Below are 21,887 nucleotides of genomic sequence, written 5' to 3' on the forward strand. Positions count from 1 at the left end.
TTATTTCTGCTGAATATGCCACTATTTAATAACAATCAATCTAGTTAATTCTTAACTGCTCCAGAAGAGGAGAGGCTACTGTCATACCTGTATGCTTCCCAAGCTCCACAAGAGTATCCTGGTACATGCTCAACATCTGATCACAGTGAGCAATAACACTTTTGCGCATATTGTCCCAGTGAGGAGCAAGTTCTCCCAAGTCTTTAAGTTCCTGATTCCTGTATCAAAAGGCAAAAAGAGAAAGCACTAATTAACTCATTAATCCATTAACATTCATCCAAATTAATCCAATTAATCCAAAACCAGTTTGTTAAAAAAAACATCAAAAGCACTTGCTAATTGAAATAATATCTGTTTTTCATGATGCTTGTAAAATCTGCTGAGTTCAGCTCTGTTACTCAGCCACACAATAAAGAATGCCCAATCAGTGAATAATACAGTAATTTTTGTTCAAAACTCATCTGGTACAAATGCAATGGCCTGCAAACTGAAATATTATTTCTTCCCTAGAGGTAAGAAGGCTTCCAGGCTCCAGAGAGCTGTGTTCACAGCAAGTAACTTCTTCCTCAATAAATATTAAACACTATTATGAAGAATACAAATTTGCTCCAACGCTTGCAGCATAGCTGTTTTGATACACTCTACTCTTTAGATACTTTCATACACATCATAAACTCCGTTCTAGCACAGTCTCTACAAATGTCAGTTTAACCAACACACCAGCATTTCTTTAGTGTTAAAAACAAAAGAAAACACACAAACCAAAAAAAAACCCCACCAGTCCCCTAAAACTTAATCTTCAGCCTTACAGCTGTGTTCATCAGGTCAAAACAGCAGTGTTATGGTAACCAAACATGTCACTGAAAACTGAAAAGGAAATCCTTTAGCAAATTATCTGTTTTCCTGTACACTCTTGAGAGCTGACCTGAGTGAAATAGAGATCACTTTAATTTCCTACACAAACAAGTGTAGTTACAGTACACTGGGCTTTCTGTTTGTTTTCCCCACTTGCAAAGTAAATTCATTGTATATCTATCCCAGAGCCACTTTGGGGGATCTGCTTTTAAAGAAACTGAAAATAAAAGATCTCAAGTCTTCAAACACTTGGAATTGTTCAGGAGAAAACTTGTGCAACACGACCAACTAGTTTTCCTCAAAGTATCAAGCAGACTGTTTCACTGCAATTCCTGGAAGTCTCAAGTGTTCTAGAGGACATCTCTTGCATGTAGGACAGTTACTGAAGAAAAAGGAAAAACCAGGGGAGAGGAGGCAGAAAGCAGGAGAAAAAGACCAATGAGACTGCAGCACAGGAACACAGAGCTACACTTACTGCAACAATTCTAACCACTAGCCAAAAAGCCTTAAAATTATTTCTTAAATAGAAAAGCCCCACACTGATACACTGATGTTTTCCCCATCATTGTTACCTTTGCATTAGAGTGAACAGTATTAGAATAAGCTATATAGGCATAATTCTGCTCCTGGTTAGCACAACAAGCAAAATCAAGCAGATTGCACTGGAAGCAGAATTAAGCTGGTTTGTTTATACATGACCTAAAGTATCAAAATGGAAACAAAGATTACAATACATGAACTCATTGGGAGTTTAGTAATGATGTATGATTACTTTTTTTCATCTCATTCCTGAAAGAAGAACAGAAGTAGATGAAACAGGTCAACTTTCCTCCATTGATACAAACTGGCAATGCTGTAGTGTAAGGATTACCAGCAGTAAGAGGACAAAACCACCGTTTTCCTTGCAAGATCTTAGCAGCTTAAACTGAGACATCCCATTAAATGAAAATCTCAGGGCTTCCTCCTAAGAAAAGCTCATAAGATTTGGCAGGGTATACAATTCTATTTATTTGCAGTGAAGATATTTTAGCCCTTAATATTTGTTGTCTTATTTTAATAGTTTTAGGAACAATGTTTGGACCTAGCTGAGCTCCAAAACTTTACTGCTCCTCCTATACAGGATTATAGTATTCTGCAGAGATTGGAGAAGTACTACACAGTGAGAGGTGGGCACATTAACACGCCACATTCAGAGCCCTCTATCCCATGGGAAACCTACTGTTCGGGCTCGGCTCTCCTGCCTCTATCTAAGCCCGCTCCTGGAGCTGTTGGTCCCACGCTCAAGCCAAGCAACAGCAGGAGTAGAGAGGCCTTATCTCAGCTTAGAATATCCAATCAAAACCCAAAACTGGTTTTACCAGCTGACTATGAGTTAACTCCATTGACACCAACAGCAAGAGGAAGGGAAAGATCAAATCCCACCATATTAACTTTAACATGTTTTCAAGGAATGTCAAATCCTTCTCTTACCATTGTCAACAAGGCTTGCATTTGTTTCATCTCAGAAAAACATACACATCGCTGAAGTCAAAATACAGCCACTAGTATGTCATAAAAAGACACATCTTATCTGCAATGGTTTAATAAAGTAAGTGAGCAGTTTTATAGTAATCTTGAGTATATATGGCATGGAAACTTTAAATACTACCTTTTCTAAATTTATTTTCATTTAAAAATACAGTAAAACCAAAACTATGAGATAACAGGATTATATGGCATAGACACTATTCCTCCAAAAACAGCCATCTTGTACATTTTATATGTTTTTTTTCAAATGCAAATATGTAAGACATAGGATTTACATACTATTTGTGTCTTGTGATTTCTTACTATTTGTTACTGCTGTTGTTGACTCAGTACAGCTCTGAGTTATGGTTGAAAAAAAGAATTATCTTTCCTATATCTAAGCTCCATCAACAATATTGCATAGTACCAAGCTTTATTATCATTATCGTGAAGGGCCCCTCCCAAAAGTAAACCGATTGAAGAAACACAGTATTTTTCAAATTTGGAAGTTTATAGTTAGTACTAATATCCACAACACCAATCTTGAAAAAAAATCTTTAATTTGTTTTAATAATACTGTAATACCAGAACTTATTTAATTGAATAACTTTAAAAACACACTTCAACCAGTAATTGTGTCAAACAACAATTGTGCTATAGAAGAAAATTAATATTTATAGCATACATTGGTTCTACAGAGGGCCAATCAGTTACTGATTCACCTTTTCAATGCAGCCATGGAATTTTGAACAGCTTGTCAACAGAGCAGTAAGCTCAGAGCAAACTCAGTATTGTTAAAATAGAGCTATTTTTCATCTTCTTCCCCCACTCCAAATCCCCTCTCAAAGTCTTTTCCAGGTAATTGCACTCATCAGCATGACAGATCCTGTGCTCAGCATCGAATTCAACCCTTCCTACAGAATGAAATCCAAGCTTTGTCTACATCTTGCTGTTCAGCTCCTCAAACTGTCTCCCAGGTAGTCTGTTCTGTCAATGCACAATGGAAACTCCCACCCAGGAGCGTGTCTCAACTTTCGTCGTCTCCCGTCTTGATTACTTCAATATCTTCCTTGGTGGCCTTGACATAATCTTGCCCCATTTGTATTTAACCAGAATGTGGATGTAAACAGTCTGTCCCATTCCTCTTCCTCCACTTCAAACATTAGCTAAATAGCTTATTACCGAGAAGCCTTTCTCAGGTGCTTTCTGTTTTTTGCATCCATTCTTTGCTTTAGTAGACTAATTATGCCAGCTTTCACTGAGCACTTCCCATTATGGTTGGAAGAAGTTTCCCATTAAAAAAATTAAAATCTACCTGTTACCCTTTCTTCAAAACTCTTTTCTGCCATTATGGCAGAAAAATTCAATAGTGGATCTGCTGAAAGCACTATATACCACGCTGATCATTAATATAAAGATTAATGAGCATTGGTGCTAACACAACACAATTTTAAAGAGATGAAAAATTCTAAGAATAAGTTATGAGACTCCTCAGGATCCCACAGCACTATTAGAAATGTCACGAACCTTCATTTCAGGCTCCTACTTAAAAACCAATAACTTCTTTTACTCGGAATGACTTACTGATTTACATAGCCACAATTCGTGGGCACTTCGCCCTTTAGGGGACTCGAGCTTTGCCCAGCCTTCCCCTGCTGATAGTCAGTACAGTCACTGTGCAAGCTCTTACGCCGATCTGTAGGATGGTTTGAGAGGATCTGTGGCTGGACTGAAATATCTGTGCTTTATGAACAACTACATCAGGGCAACCAGAAATCTGTAAACGCTACATGACTGGATAAATTTCTGAGGTTACCAGTAATTAAATACTGTTGCCATTAGACTCAAAGTAAAATTACATTCAATTTTTTTGGTTCCAAAAAAATGTTCAGTTAAGTGCATTATCAAATGATGGTTGAGCACCCAAGGCTCAGATTAATATTCTACCTTTCGATTTATTAACTCATGCTTTTATTTTTGTTTACTGTTAAGAACACCTTAGGTGCATGATTACAGTAAACTACTAAAAGTACCTGGAAGAGGCACAAAGAATTTCCTGTATTATTCATGTTGATAATTTCTACTTAAACAGTCTCTGCTTTGTGCCATGCGCTCTAATGACCATAGCAAAGGAAAAAGACTCTGTCTCATCACTTTGGATACAAGGATAGAGGAACAGCTTAGAAGTCTAAAGGAAACATATTCAATGCCGAAAATGCAAAATACTGAATTCTGTAAGGAGTACTTTGAACGAGTGGTATGCATCATGTTCAAAAATCATTGGTAGAAAGTCCTAACGCTGAAATCACGTTCCCAATGAACTTGTTTTTGCAAAACTACCACTAGTTTCAACAGTCCAGACACCATTGTGGAAAGCACAGTGAAAACCTGTGGTCAGTGACAATAAAATCAAAATAAAGCAAAAAATGGCAGCAAGATATTAAGATGAGCGAGATGGATCAGAAGCGGGCATTCCCTCAAAGAACTTTTTTGGATCTGATTATTCTGTCTCAGAAAAAGGAACAACAGAAATAGCTATTTGCATCATTAAGGACACAGCACAAAGCTTCACAAATTGAAAGATGAAGTTGAAAAGATCAGTCTATTTATATAAAGAAGAGATAATTAAGAGGACATATGATAAAAGCACATAAACCACAAATGCTGTATGAAGACAAAGTAGTAACTTGTGATTCATTCAGCTTCGAAAATCCAGTGATGCAATTCCCAGTGAAGCAAACGTGACAAATTCAAAACCAAATAAAAGGAAGTGCTTTTTTGCCTCCACCAAGCAAAATTAGCTTTTGAAATCCACTTTTATAAAACATCAGAAGCAAAGTGCTTAGCAGGATTCAAAACAGATGAGACATTTCTGCAGATTATATTTGCAGAAGTTTTATAATATTATAAAGGTGGCAAAGCTCTGAATATCTATCAAATAGGAGCTTTGGAGTAAATATAAACCATAAGCTTTGGGGCATGACTCAATCACTCAGAAGTAAAGGAAGTTTCTAAGCTTCCTTCTAAGGAAAGGAGTACAGGAATTGTTTTTCCTAACAAATTTTACTTTAAAGTGTACATGTTTATGGATAACCTTTTCATCTTTTTTTTGTAGAATAGAAGAAGATAAAAATTACTCTCATTTTTCTTTACCACAAGTTATGGTCCTGTAATATACAGGCAATAACACACCAAAACAACATAACATCCTCTCCAGAAATAAAAGAATCATGGCCTTTTTACTATATTGTTCCTAGAACAGACAAATAATTACTAAGGAGGATTTAATCCCTTCTGGGGAAGCTACCACAAAAATTAATAAAAGGATATTTTTCTTTCTTTCCTAATAGTTTTCATTTAGAACCCCTTGAAAACAGTTGCTGTTTTTCTCTTCTTACAGAATTTCCCAAAACTATTTCAGGTTCTGGTAAGCCCAACCTGACAAGTAACTAAAAACTGAAGTGTAAGTTGTGCCTAACTTTTGCATTCCTTAAACATTGTTTAAAAACCAAACAAAAACAACCCCAAACAAAACCAAACCACCAAACACATTAAAAATACTTAAAAACCTGTTTCTTCTGTGTATATGCGGAGAATAGACTGGGATTTGCAGAGGTTTGAGAATATTTTATACTGTTCCTGAGAGCTGGAGTTTTTAAATTCATTTTGCATTTCTATCCATCACCATCCCCTTTTTATTATCCAAAAGTGTAGACAATATATAAGCTAAATTAAACCCATTTCTTCATTCTGCCTTAAAACTCTTTCCCTTCCTTGGATATTTTATTACCTGAGTTTATCTCTGAAAGACTCAAGATCTTCAAACAGCATGAACATTTGAGGTTAATTCTATGATTAGCGTGTAATAGCAGAGGCTAATTCTCCTGCATCACATGACTGCAGAGAGTCTCAAATTCAGTAATACTCAGAATGGCATCTGTGGAATTTACACTTGAATCCTAAATTATATTTTAGTAACTAGCAATGGTGTATAGAATTGTTTTAGGTGGGTTTTTTTGTTTGGTTGTTTTATAAATTTTACTGTTTCATCAGCAAACACTAGAATCATCTTAAGACCGATGTCGCTTCAGTCCTATGATATAAAGCAAAACTATTTAACTCTCATAGTTTTTATTTACACCTTTTTTTTTTCTTTCAGCTTGACGTCATATATGTGGCAAGAGTAATCATATTTTAATTGCATGATTTCTCAAGCATTTAAACAGTTTTGTGGGTTTCTGTTTTCTTTTTTCCCCAATTTATTAATCAGAGTGCCTCATTCAAAATAAACAGTGAGGATCTTTATGGCACGAGCAACATAATAAAATTGTACAAAGCTTTTTTAATCACCTTAGCACCTTAACGCCTCTAATTTATATTCTCTGCACCCCCACTGGCATGAACTGACAAAATTACACTCAACTTAGTGCTATTAGAACCACACATAAGTACTGGTAAGTGCAAAATCTCTAGTTAACAACGTAAAAAAGTTCAAATGTTTTTTGTGATGACAGAATTTTAGCATGTTAAAATAATTATAAGCTTGAGAAGAAGCTAATTTTTTGCTTTGGTTTTCTATTGTCCTTCACTATAATGTGGGAGACTCTAAGATGACCTGCAGGTTTTATCATTTGCTTTATGGACTTCTTTGAGACTGGGGCATGCTGTGCACAAATATAACATCTAGAAATTTTAGCAGCCAGTCTCCAAGAAGCATTGCTGACAGGTACAGAATGATCTTCTGGAGTCTTAATACCTGGGTGGATTTTGCAGAAAACAACAACAAAACCCCCTCTCTGACAGGACAGTCAGTATGTAAGTTAATATTTTATAGCTTTCAGCACTGCTGAATAATAGGTAACGTTATGTAGAAGTAACTATCACAAAACAAATCGGGTACTGTTACTCCATTCCAATGCACTGCAACTTTAAACACCCAATAACAAAGTAAAGCCCAGCAAATTTTACTTCATGAAGTCTGACATGAAAACTCCTTATACTTTCACAGAGACCATCTTTTCCAAAATTAGTTACGAGCAGCAAAATCAAGAGTACAGAGAATTATATAGTGTTCATATATTAAAATATACTTTCTCCTTTAGCTTATAAATTAATGATTTTTAAGCTGATCATGTTTGAGGGGGGCAATTGTCTAAACACTACTCACAAAAATTCAAGTTACACTTACATTCATATACTTGTATTCCTCTATGCAATAACTGATGGAGAGTAACAGAAAGGTTTTGCATCCTTTTTGATGCACAATGGGGTAAATACTGCATATACATGCATTTGAGCTACATTCTAGTGACACGTTTGGAGATCTTTTAAGTGTTGAAAAAATTACTTCTGTGAACATTTGTGCTAGGTAGTTGCTTGAAGTAAGGTTTTAAAAGTCTAAGTGGATAGCATATTAACAGTGCCTGTCTAAATGTGGTCAGTTCAAACAGCTTCAAAAGTCATGGTAAGCTTACTCAGAATAACTTTTTTTTATGCTATTACCTCTATCAATAGAATGTTTTTGCAGTGCAATTGCTCAAAAATAAGTCATGTAAAAAATAACATGCAAAGGTCCAGAAAAATCAATGCCTACTCCCAACACATGGCATTTCTGCCTGAGTCCCCATTTCTCTGTGTGTTAAAAGGTAGTAGAAAAACATACATCTTTCAGAAAGTCTGAACTTTGTCCTCATTCTGTAGCATTACAAGAAAGAAATCGGAAAACAGACAAACACCATAGATTTGTACAAGAGGAGGCTACTGGAGTTGGGACAGGACAGACATTCCTGATGCAGGAAGAAAGCTTAAGTGTGCTTTGTACTCTGGAGAGAGGGTTCAAGGGAAGTTCAGCAATTTATCCTTGAAATTTGTTTATGGGTTGTGACCACAAATGCCATGGGCCAAATTCAGCCATAAGCAGGTGGAATTTCTTTTCAGCCAAAGCCAAGTTTGGTTCCAAGGAACTCAAAAGAGCTTTAGTGGCAAATCTGAAAGACGTGTGTACTGCAGCTTCTTCTATAGTCTCCGAATTCTCTTGCTGTGCTGATCTAGGGCAACACAAGTTACATCTACAACTGCAAGGTTAGATTATATGAGTCAACCAACTTTCTGAACAATTATTGTAAACTACTAAGATTTTTCTACAATCATTGGGTTTGAAGAACTACTTGGCTAATCTTGCATGACAGATGCAAAATACCTGGACAACATTTGGCAGCGTTAGGTTAACAGTTGGACTTGACAATTTTAAGGGTCTTTTCCAACCTAAACGATTCTATGAATCTATGATTTTAAGTGGCCTCTGAGACAAAATTATTTATTCGTTTATACTAACTGGGGAAAAAAAGATGCAGAGAAGGATACTTCAGAAGAGAATAGCCTCAAGATGGTATGGTGTAAGTTTTGTACAAGTTCAAGGACTAACATCAACAATGTCCTCACGAGAGGAAATGGGCTTAAGCTGCGCCAGGGGAGGTTTAGGTTGGAAATTAGGAAAAATTTCTTCACAGAAAGGGTGGTCAAGAATTCGAACAGGCTGCCCAGAGAGGTGGTGGAGTCACCATCCCTGGAAGTGTTCAAAAAACGGGTAGATGTGGCACTGTGGGACATGGTTTAGTCTAGTCTACCCTTGATTGGCTTAGAGTAGACTTGGTAGTGTAGGTTAATGGTTGGACTGGATGATCTTAAAGGTCTTTTCCAACCTAAACGATTCTATGATTCTATGAAATGTAAGGAGTCCACAAAAGCACTTGTCTTTGCAATTATTCCAAAAAGCAAAGCCCACACAAACCTAAAGGGTCTAACCTACATGCTTATATGGTGACAGGTGACACAGACACCTCTATTTGTACACCTGCTAGTATTCTACCACAAGCTGTTGCTCCTCTTTGGTTGACCTTACCTCTTCCCTCAGACTGATACAATCACTTTGTCTCTCTCTCACACCCACACTTTGGACTAGGCTTGAACAGCTAACCACATTGGCAGTCAGGAAAATCAGAACCACTTGCCTCAATCTTTGAGCAACTTTTACTTCCGCTTCTTCTCCAAAGCTTTTGTTTAGTTCAGTGAGTATTGAATAAGTGGGTTTTTTTTTTTTTTTAAAAAAAAAAAAAAGAAAAAAAAGAAAAAAAAGAAAAAAAGAAAAAAAGAAAAAAAAAAAGAGAAACTAAATCATGGTGATTCTTTACTTTACCTAAGGAGGTGAATGCTACAATGTGAAATAACAGCAAGTGGTATTACTTGCATTATGCCTTTGGAGAGAATAATGCAGCAGTAGTAAAAGTGGTTAAGGTAATCCCCTAACATTTAAAAGGCATTTGCCCCATGGGTAAATGAAAATCTGAGAAGTGGATGAACTGTGCAAGTCAGCATAATCTATTTTTATTGCTTACTAAAAAAAACTTACACATTAGTATTCTCAAACCAGATCAGGCCATAAATGCCTAAACACTGTATTAAATGAATAAAATAAAGTATTATAACAATTCATATGATTTTTATAACCCATCATCACCATGCATAAGTATGTATCAGTCCACTGACTTTATTAAAAGCAAGATTCTGGTCTCCCACCTGCTGTTCTATTGGCATAAAAAGATCATACAGAAGAAGCAGATGGGGTGAATAAAAAAAAAAAAGAAAAAGCAGCTCCTATTGCAGGACAAACAACCACTGTAAACAACCACAGGCAACCCCCTCTGATGGAGTTGCCTGAAAGTGCACAGGATGGCTTTGGGATGCAGCACTAGCTCACAGTGTTACTCTCATACCTGACACCAGATGCCCACCTGCGTGTGAGGCAACTTTCATGGCGAAAGAGGCACTATCTTCTTCTACACCATCCATTACCATTGGAAAGAGAAGGTATGCTTTCAGGGAAGCCCTGGACTGCTTGAAATATTGCTTTTTTTCCACAGTTGTATCAGCACAACTTAAAAGTATTCAAGGACAGGCTGCCATTTTAGTCCCTGCAGTGGGAATTTGGACATACAAAAGCTTTTGGGACGCTTGTGCTCCCTATCCTCTTTTTTCCCAGGCCATTCATATTGTAATGATCCTCAGGTGTCCCTCCTGGTTACAAGGCCAAACATGAACAAAGTAAGTAACTTACATTACTTTGGTACCCTTTTCTTATGCCAACTAATTCACATTAGTTAGAAGCATGTGATTTATACTCTCATTGCTCCTTTATTAACTACAAACACGTCATTTTCCATTGCTTGCACAATGTTTGTCTGTGATACAAGCGCTGCCCAGACACAAAGCCAAACATACTACAATGTAGTTCACACCCTTGATGTGTTGTTTCTTTATAAAATGTTAACTTGTCAGAATATTTATACTGTTAACCAAATCTTGATGCTTACACATTTAAAGTCATGACTGCACTCCAGCACAGTTCATTGCTCAGAACTTATGAAGTCACTGGAGTCTTAAAAATTCTGAGCGACCAATTCTGTTGTTCAGTTACAGATCTTAGCAGCCAAAAAATGTTGCCTATTTCATACTACAAATTAATATTTTTAGCTCATCGCTTACATTATTCCAACTCAGAAAAATAAAATTCAGTATTTACTATTGCTACTACTTCTTCCTTACCTTCTCATATCCTCCTTTATGTGCAGATTGATGAGTTCTTTAGGAACATGGAAAGAGAGGGTTGTCTCAGCCATCTGTTCCCGGATCCGCATCCACTTGTTGTCAGCTGTAGGGAATCTATATAACTTACAGATCGGGTTTTTTAACACTGCAGACAGGAGAAATTATATCATTGCTTTACTGTGGTTATATGACTCTTTGAAAATTTATAACAATTTCATCCAAAAACAATACATTATTCCTCCCCCCCTTGCTTCCTGAATTCATTTTAGACCTTAAATTTTTATTTAATTTATTATAGCAGCATACAGAGGACAAAATATTACTAGTGCAGTAGATAAATCACATTTTACCCGCACAGTAGGTATCCTGTGAATTTAGGATTTCACTGTAGTGAGAATGTAAATTGTGCTCTCTATTCTTACACTTAAGATACAGTTAGGAAAAATGGAATGCACAAATAAACAATGAACTCGCATACAGTCAATGCCATCACCTACCATCTGCTAGAATCACTCGCATTGCTAATAAATCACATGGGACAAGTGAAGCATGCCTCAGAGTTTAGCTATATCTCATGCATCTTCTCCATGATATGCACACACAGAAGTCATTAACACAGATAGATGGTGTGTATCTACATTAAAGGGAACTTGACCACTAAGATGGTCAGGAGACTGCCACTACACAGAAATAAATATAACAATCCTGTAAATATGTTACACACACTGTTCTCTGATCACTATTGTAATTTGGCATAGGAAAATCATGTTACTCAGTGTCTTGGAAGGTTATGCTTAAAACGCACCATGGTTTTTTATCTTAAAGTTCTCACATTGGCTACGTTTCCATTCAGATCTTACAATGATGCTCTATAATAAAGGTGGGAAATTTCTATTCTCTCCTTTCCTCCCCACCTCCCACCCCTTCCTTAGCTGATTTTCCAGAAAGAGCAAATGTGGAAAAAGCTGAGAAAGAAAAGTTTTGTTTGACTACATTGGTAAGCTTACTGGGAGACAAATGATTGTCATTTAACACATACATCCACTGCTTCCTCACTCGGAATGACTTTGGACAGCCATCCAAATCCTCCAACAGTACCTTTCTATCAGCCTTCTGGAAAAAGCTGCCTTAGAGCCGGCTCCCATTGATTTGCCACTGAATGGTCTATAACTCAAAGGAATGCATTTCCCATGTGCGCTGCAAGGAAACTGTTGCTGTCAAAACGACATCTACTAATAGAAATTTCAGCTTCACAACTCACTGCCACCATTATTGCCTATGTAGGCTGATTTATAGAGAATGAAAAAAAACACAGACGAAGTTACCAAAGACACAAAAACTGTCTTGTCTATCTAATCAAACTGGTTTTTTTTATAGAAGTCCTTTAGGAAAGGCCTAAAACAAGACCACAGATGCAAACGTATCTGCAATAAAACAGCTGTTGGCAACTCAAAGAAAGGAATGTTGTAAATAATCATGTTTAAGTCATCGCAGATGTATTGTTTTCTATTCCCATCGCTCTACTGAGATCTCTCTAATCATTAGTCTTCGATGAGAAACTAGAAGCCTTTTTAGAGTCATTTTGCCTTTATTTATTAGTGATTTTACTTACAAAAACAAAATTCTCACTTACTGTTATGAAATAAGCCTAATAGATGCTTGATAGCTATAGCATATGAATAACAGCAATTTTTGTTTACTACTAACACTCAAAATACCTCGATGTTCAAGCATCTTTATACACATTTTACAGCTTGAGAATCCTCACCACACAGACTTAACTATCGTCCACTACAAAAAAATAGCATCTCCACATCCTGCACCTATGATCAACCTACACCCAGTGCCTGGGCTTTATTATATTACTTGATTAAAATACGCTGTGATGCTTTCTTATTTTCCTCCTCTTTTGCTGAGATTCTTCTAATTAGCAAAATCAGTTTTGTCAGTAATATTGACAGCCTCTGTCAATCCACAAAGTAGACATATGGCACCCACCACCTTCCATTAACAAGACAGGGAATGACAATCTTCAGATGTCAGGGAGAGCTCAAGTAACTAAGGGCTAATTCAGGTCTACCCTTAAACAGAAACCTGCCAAAACAGATGCTAATTTGGGGTTGGGTTTTTTTGTTGTTGGTTTTGGGGTTTTTTCCTGTAGAGCCACATGTTCATGAGGAAGCAGGCTGATACTTTTTACCAGGGCATTTCAAACAATGATGCCCCAGACAGAAAAGGCTCTTTTCTCTATTTTATCTTTTCATATCTACTTCCTAAGAAGTTATCAGAGGATATTTTTCCAAGAACAGCCCTTAAATTTGCACTCAGAATCTATTACATTTAAAAATCCACATTTGTCTGTGAGAACCTAATGCACATATGTAGCTCCACAGTCTCTTTCCTCCCATGTCCCCACTATCACCACCACCATCACGGGAAAAAAACAAAACCAAACAAAAAACCCACCATGACTGCAGCATGATAGCAAGTAAACTAGGAATCACTTTGAAAATGTGGATCCAAAAGTTTTGACTTTTACCATTATTAGAATTATTGAACTACTCTTCAGGTACTATCTCCAACTCTGAATTTTCAGACAGGGATAATCTCAAGTGTGCTGCAAGTTTTAAAAAAATTTCCAAAACAGCTCTCCATGGATTTATGAAGAAAGTTTCATTTACAAACTCAGAAAAAAGCCTGGGAATTTTGTTTTCACATGCAATCCAAGTAATTCCCATTTGCAGTAGTGCTAAAGCTTGATATTGTCAATAAGAGCTGCACGATACTTTATATTTTTCTTATAAACAGAACTACTAAAGTAATGTGACTCCATAAAAATTTCAGATGCATTTTCCTTTCCAATTACAACAAGAATTGCTTTCTAATTACAACAAGTTGTCTAAAAAAGAAATCCAGAAGGTATGTAAAACCACCCAAACAGTAAGAATGGCAAGACGAGATTTGGCCTTTATAAAAAGTCATTATTAAAATGAGTGGAAGTTTCATAAAGGTAATCCTTCCTGTATTTAGACAGTGATCATGAAAGGCATTGAAAAAAAAAAATCCAGATGAACTGCAGTGGTTAAAAAGAAAAAAAACTATTTTAAAAGCCTTTTTCTATAGCATGAAGCCTAAAAGCCAATGCCATATATTTAACAATCCATATATTTGGACATTCTTCTTCTTAAATTTAAAGACCTTTGTGCTTTTTATTCCATGCAATATCCTTTACACTGCTTCCCCTGCAAGTAAAATAAAAAATTAATAAAATATTGAATAATCTGTTTTCATTTTTGTTCCCTATCAAACATAGATCAAAGCATACCGCTGCCATATACTAATTTACTAACAGTGTTTCTATTTATGCTTTCCTTTGTAGCATAGGTGGTATTCTTCTCAGGCAGAATAATTTCAACTTTCTTAATTTTTGCTTAATTTCACTTACTTTTATTCTCTCTTTTATTGTAAAGCGCAACATGTTTACATGCAAACAATTGGCAAACTCTCCAGTGTTATAAATAAATAACTGAATTTTGAGACACATAAATTCAATCTCTTGGGGTATAAATGGAATAGTGATAAGCCTCTGCGAAATATGAAGCTCATTCCCACTCACTCAATAAGTGCCTCATAACTCACTTGAGGGCTGCAAGTTCCTTATATTAAGATTTAAATTTCAGAAGAATGCCATGTGCATCTATGCCTACAGGCTTAAAGATTCACGTAGAGGTATTATTTCAGTTTCATAGTTTTGAAGGCCTGATAAACAACATGAGACAGAAAGAACCAGAAATCTTTACAACAGTATACACATGTACTAAATACCTATGTATATGGAATATATACTGTACTGCAGATAGTTCTGTATGTACACAGCAGGGAAAGTAGTGCAGGCAATGTTCATGTTGTCAGGTTGCCTGTAATACACTTCTACCACGTTACTGATATTGCTCCTTTCCCTTCAGTCCTTGTTTTTGATTGCCTCTAATTTTGCCACACTGCAAATCTGTCAGGCTTAAACCGACTGTTTTTTGAAATTTTCGGTTAAGATGGTCCAGCTACACAGAATGAGGCCAGAAATCTGCAATAGAAAGTTCTGTGCTTTAAAAACTTGAATTTTGACTAAATCTTTCACAGAGAGGTGCATTTTACCATATCCACAGCAATCTACCCAGATCTGACAACGACATAAGCTTTGGGAAAGAAATCTCAGTATGTGAAAACTCAAACCTTGAACTTAACACCTCATACATGCACCAAGGGTCTACCCTTACTGAAAATTCTTGCATCCTTCCCAGCTTCTAATACCAACAAAACTGTGCACAACGTCATTCATACAGAGTGGATGAATACGTTTTTGGGCACAGCTAGTGTGTGGCACAATACGCTTAAGGGCAGCACTGGTACCCATATGAGAAAGCCAGTCCCCAGACAACACAGAGAGCTTTGATCCATGTGAAGCCCAGTCATGGAGAAATGCTGGGAAAGAAGTCTCACTGGTTGAGCAAAGAGGCAGAAAGTATAAAAGGAGAGCTAAAATTTTCTAAGAAAAGAAATTGGGAATTCAATAAAAAAAAGTGGGACTGACAAAACCTGGAAGTGGTGCCCGTTGTCAGCAGGGAAGTGGATGCAATGCTGGGATGAGAAGAGGAAGTCACAGGTACAGGAAACAGACTGAAGAATAAGTACTTATTAGAGAAAATCCTGTGACTGAAAACTCTTTCCAGTGTCCTGCTTGCTGTCATTACTTGTATACACATCTGCAGTTCTGTTCTTTCCCCTCAACTCTTTTCAAAATCAAAAAATGACAAAAAAACCCTCCACGGTATATTTGACTTCATAAAACCTAGCGGTGTTGGGTAGGGTGAGGGTTTTGGTTTTCTGTTGTGTGTTTGTATATGAGAGCAATAAATATAGATATGTTAAGCGCTGTCTAGATACACTGTAGAATCACGTGCAAATATTCATGACAAAGTGATTAAACTTCATTATTCGTAAAACTGACGTCTACCCTGGAAATTCCAACAGTCCCAACAAAATACATTCCCCAAAGTACAGCATTTCCCCATCAAAAAAACCCTAACAATAAACCCCAATCAAACCCACTCAATGGTGGCAGCAAGTTGAAAAGAATCAGTTGGGAATGAGTAACATTTTCTCTGAACAGAAGTGTCATTTCTTTAAGACCCACTTCCCTGGATGACATACAGAATCAGAATCAAAGAATGGCCGCACTGAGTTAGACCAAATTGTTCAACTGGCTCTGTATCTTGCCTCCAAGAAGAGCCGTAAATAGATACCTAGAGATGCAAGATACTCTCCCTGCCTCCAGCTATTTTCAGTTCAGGAATTTCTGGAGCCAGAGGTAGTTCCTGCACGTTTAGTAATTCTCAGTGAATATCTTTTCCATAAACATATCTAGTCTCACATTGAACCAATGAAAAGAAATAGCAGTTCTGAAGGAAAAAAAATTTTCCCTGCTTCTGATCTAGTCTCAACAAATCACAGAAAAAAAAATTACAGCATTCATACATACATGGAAAAAACTATGTTTTGGAGGTTTCTAGTGCTTTCTTCAGACTGCAAAGCTAGTCTAATAAGTCTCCTGTCCTATCAGTGAAGTCGTATGAAAAAGTTTCAGTAAACGTTTTAAAAGGTTTCAAAACTTCAGTAATATTTCTCTTCAACTGTATGCAGCAAATACACAGAATTCTTGACAGTGCTGTGGTTTCAGATGACCCATATAACTTATTTGTGACATTGTTACAGCAGAGTAATGGAGATTCATAAACTTGGGCTAATAAAACTTTTATGGTGCAGCATATCAGCATATAATATTTCTCAGTATAATGAAACAGAAATAGATCTATTCAACACTGTACACGCAAGCCCAGAGTTGACCTAGAATTGAGAATGCCTTGCCAACAGCTTCCTTCATTTTAGGACATATAGCTTCCAGACCAGACTGAAATGGCCACTTCATCAGCTATGAGAGAGATTAACTCTCCAGGGTATTCAGTTGCAAATAATGCATAATTACTTTAACAGAATGTCATGCAACGACATGACAAAAACTTATGAGGTTAATTCCATGCCCGCTGAAGTCACTGTTCAATGATTTTCAAGACTGTCAGTAAAGATGTAGGAATGGGATATTTTAGCACTGTTTCAGAAAGCATAATTGACATTTCTGAAAGTTTTCCTCACGTTTCTCAGTAAAATGATACCGTCAAATATGTATAAAACTTTAAAATATTAAACATAAAAATTGGTGCATCATTTGAAGGGCCTTTTAAGAGCTCTGCCCCAAATCTCTGCGGTTTCTTCAGGATCTGATACAGCGCTGCAACAGTCATCTTTTATGGGTGTCAGAATACTTACCTGCATTTAATGAAGGCAAGTTGTCTTTACCACTTAAGCCTTCAGTGGCTGTACATTCACGAACCAATGCACACTGCAGAAGAAATGCAACCACAAATGTAACATGTTCAGGTGTTATAAGGAGATTCATAGCAGTTTATAAATGGCAGACTGAAAAACATCATTGATAATGTAACTTCCCAGCCCTTAATTATAATTTACATTTTTATCTTTATATTTCTGTTTCAATATATTGTAACACAATCAGAATTATTGCAGAGAAAATAGCAAAATATGATCAGCTATTCCATAATAAAAACAGGTTTCCTACCAATACAATTACAGAAGTTAAAATAATTTTTGACAAGCTCTGTGCTTTCAGAGACATTTCTTTTGACAAGGCAGTTTTCACATGCACAGTGTCAGAAAGCACTCCATGAATTTTTAAACAAGGGAAAATTAGGACCCACAAAAAGTCTTTAAAATGTGCTCGCAGCTTGTGATTAAAGTAATTTGTTATACAAGTGAATTGGAAGATTTCTTTGATAAGATTAGCATATAAAAGTATAAAAAGTTTATGGAAATATCCACCAGTGTAAACTTATGTTATATGTACTAGGATATATATATTTTTAATGCTCCTCCTCCCCTCAGTCAGAGAAAAAAAAAAAAAACAGATAGCCTCTAAAGGTGATAGGGAGCTCTGTTCCAGGGCTTCCCCAGTTTTCGGATGCTCTGTTGCAGAGCCCAAAGCAGAGCAAGACATTACGTACTCTCTACCAGTTGATATCTCAGACTGAATTTAACTGTCACCTCACTCTTCCATGAGAAATTCCCTGCACATAGTTTGTCTAATGAGTTAGAAAACCTAACTCAGAACTTGTAAACATATAAACATAAGAACATATAAACTAAGACTCCATGATGCAACTAGTCCATAAAACCCAAGGACTCCTTTAAAGAACACAGAAAAGACAGCTGTCCCAAGGTTGGTCTTTCTTGACAAATATTAGAATCCCCTAGAATGATGCTATTAAAACCTTCTGGCTCCCCCAAACTAGACACAGCTCATTAATTACATCTCAAATACTTGTGAGAAGTCTCGTTCCACATTTTGCAATGGAAGAAAAGCTAAACGAAAGAGAAGGCTGAAAAAACAGTTCATGATGCATATCTTGTGGAAGTTTTATAGTACAAAACCAGAAAGATTTCACAGCATTTGTTGGCTTCTTTGGAACTGGTCCCACTGGTCCATTGTTTTAAAAGGGCGTTGAGGTCCTTTGAGAAGAATGGTGAAAAAAGAAGCGTAAAATCTATCCTCAGAGTTTGGCCCAAAATCAGACTGTTTTGGTTGAGCAGAAAAGATATTCAGAACAACGTCCCTTTCTCTAAAAATACATTCTTATATGTTACTTCCAAACAAAAAAAAAAATGCAGTCTTGAATGTTACATTCCCGGTAGCATTACCTGAAGTTATTTTTTTTTCACTAAGAGCAGAATACACCACAGTCTATAGCACTACACCATAATGTTAGGGTTGCAAATATTCTGTCGGTGAGAATGGGACTGCAGAGGCAGAGATACCAGGAGGAGGCAACTCTGTACAGGTACGTCGGTTGCCATCGATCAGTGACCCAGTTAAAGAGACCTTTTCATTAACCACAAATCATTCAAACCCCGATTTCCTTGTTCTGAGCAGTCATTTCTGAATCTCTCCCAAGCCCAAACCTCTTGTCATCATAGACAGCCCATCCGTTCCACCCTCCCTCCTTTGGTTCTCCATTCCTCTCAAATCCACTCCCCCCATATCATCTCCAGCTCCAGTCTCCACCACTTTTGCCTGCAACAGCCTGCCTACTTAAGAGCATTTTTGCTCTTTCCGAGCCCTTCTGTCCTTTCTTTTGCCCCACACCATGAGCACCCCAACTCAGATTTGCTACGTACACCCTCTGGTCAACACTGCCCTATTCTAGCACTCTGAGGTACCAATTTTGCGCCATCCCTCCCGTTGATTTTCCCCACCACTGTGTGCTCCCATGAAATGCAGCTGAACCTGCCCCTTTGCAAGGGGATTCACCTCTTCTTTGGCTTGCCTGTCTGTCATTCTTTCCAGGTTGTCAGTATTGTGGGCACAGGTTGCACATAAAAATCCACGTGAACAGGACTTCAAGGGCAGAAAACAGAGGAACTGTCCAAGGGAAAAAGAAGTCAGATTTATGGCGTCTCTATGGACAGTTTTTGATCAGGAGTGATTAAATATGGTCAGTTGAGGTCAAAATCAGCTCTTTTTTTCCTAAGAAGGGGAGGGACTAGGAAACTGAGGACAGAGTATTACTCTACATTTTCATGAAAAACTATTTATAGTTTAGGGAGATTAAGTGTACATAGTACTTCATTCCAGAAATTTTTGATTAAGCCCTTAACCCGATTTGGAATTAGTAATTTAGGCATTTGGTACAGCTGATCATTCCAATTAAATTAGTGCAATGAACTGAGTTTCTACCTTTTGATCGTGGGAGTCTGTTGTGATGTGGTCTGTTTCTCCATCTTCTAGCTCTCCCATCTTCACAAGATTGACTTCAATGGTACCAACTGTCTTTCCACCATCAGAAGTCCTGGGAAAAAAAACATGACATTGGGTCACTTGCAGCATCACATTCCTTCAGTAAAAATATTGCCAGTAAACATTTAGCCCCCTCTCCAACCTGTAATGAACTCGTCGTCCACAAGCAAGGGTTAACAATAAGGCATACTGTATTTTCTCCAAATTCTTTATAGCAATGAAAGTTTTCATCATGAAACGGAGGATGGGTAAGTGCTGTAAATGGTGGAAGAACCCACAAACATGGCCAAGTTTTCATTCTAGACATTATTCTGTCTGTGGACCATCAGAGAAAGGGCTGTAACATATTACACCAATACCCCACTGAAGACCTGCAATCTCACTGCAAAGTACACTGCTTTGTTTCCTAACATAATCTGTGAAGAAAGGACATGCTCAATATATTAATAAACCTCCTGTGAAACAAAAATAATGAAACTAATCTGAATACCACTTTTCCTTTTGTAGGCCCTCCACAGAGTAACTAATCAGAATCAGTCCCATTTCTTTAACTATATGGGTGAAGATAATATAGTTCCAGGTGGATTCCTTTATTATCATCTCCGCAAATAGTTTACTTCTAAACAGGCAAAACCAAAGAGCAATTCAGATTTACATCTCCAAATGAAGAGTACTGATCACTACCTTTTGGAAGAAACAAGGGTTTAAACTCCAAAAAGATACTGAATGCTTTTTTAGCTTTCACTGGTAGCAAAACACCAATGTTAATGGCACCATCTATCTCCCCTGGCTTATTCTGAACAGCTGGATTTTAGGAAAAGAAGGAAAGAAAGGTAACAGATCATTTAATGATAATGAGGAAAGTATAGCAAGAGCCACTAAGCAAAAATCGGCAAAAAAAAATGATGAGAACAAGTTTAGCAGAATTGCAAAAGCACAGAGAGAAAGAAGAATGAAAACAAGGGGGTTTGGGGCAATACTGTGTATAATCTCAGAAGCAAAGATGAAGAGTGATGAAGCAGGACAAAGGAATACATAGAAGAGGGACTAGAGGGCTGGGAATAAAAAAGAAAAAATGACTTTCAGAAACAGTAATATTAGAAAAAAAAACACTTTCCATTAAAAACTGGCACATTCCTAGGGCAGGAAAACACCAAAACCCCCTTCAACACAGACACCCTTCCAGAACTTCAAAAAATAGTCCTCACATTACATTAGTAAAGGAAGGAGAAATCCCCCAAACACCCCAAACACTGCCCGGCTGGGGCAGTACGGCTCTTGGAGCCAATTCCCGCGGCCTCTCAGGCGCCGAGAGCCCCGGAGCAGCACTGCGCTGACACGCATGGTCTCCCGCTCCCAGGCCGGGCAAGCCCAGCTCGGCTTTGCCGCGCTGCCTTCCACCATGCACGGGCTTTCCCAGAGCGCTTGCGCATGCCCCAGGCGTGAGGACCCTGTCTCTGCGTTGAGCGCCCACAATTTTACTAATCTGTATTTCTGCATGCAGTATAAGGCCTCAATTAAGTCAGAGTATGCCAGCTTTTTACACCGACTAAAGTTAAGCACATATGTTAGTCTTTTCAGGCATGGATACTTATTTATCATGCTAAATCGAAACTTTCATTTTTTACAGTAACATCTCAAAATATAGCTACCCCCAAGCTTCAAATTTAAATAATTATTTTGGTTGCAAACCATTATGCTTTAATATGTGACTCAGTAAAATACACTCATCTTGCAACTATACAAATGAAATATGTTCTTATATACAGCCTTGCAAAATACACACAATTTTTCATATTTTACATGTGTCACTGCTTCATTTGCTCTAAGCCAAATTCGTAACTGACAATAAAGGAACAATTAAAATGAACAAATTCTAGATAGCCTTGCAACCAAAGAAGCTTACGTTAATTAACAAAATATACAAAAGAAAAGTAATGAGGAAGAAGGGTTCAATGTCCAAAGGATGTTTATGAAAAAAAAAAAAGTAATAATTTTG

At 37.2% G+C, this 21,887-nt stretch overlaps 1 protein-coding gene across 7 annotated transcripts in view; it reads right to left on the bottom strand.

The window, feature by feature from the left end:
* INPP4B (inositol polyphosphate-4-phosphatase type II B) overlaps nt 1-21,887 on the bottom strand; it is a 292,966-nt gene that overhangs the window by 94,701 nt on the left and 176,378 nt on the right. For 6 of the 7 annotated variants that reach the window (XM_075709899.1, XM_075709900.1, XM_009488861.2 and 3 more), the window contains exons 1-4: nt 19,829-19,888; nt 17,347-17,419; nt 10,963-11,110; nt 88-218 (exon numbers count right to left, since the gene is read on the bottom strand). In XM_075709899.1, coding sequence (XP_075566014.1) covers nt 88-218; nt 10,963-11,110; nt 17,347-17,419; nt 19,829-19,888 — 412 coding nt within the window. Of the gene's footprint in view, nt 1-87; nt 219-10,962; nt 11,111-17,346; nt 17,420-19,828; nt 19,941-21,887 lie in introns of those variants that run through there. The other variant, XM_075709895.1, reaches the window with a different exon arrangement.

This window comes from Pelecanus crispus, chromosome 4 (assembly GCF_030463565.1).
Source record: "Pelecanus crispus isolate bPelCri1 chromosome 4, bPelCri1.pri, whole genome shotgun sequence".
Classification (NCBI taxonomy): domain Eukaryota; kingdom Metazoa; phylum Chordata; class Aves; order Pelecaniformes; family Pelecanidae; genus Pelecanus; species Pelecanus crispus.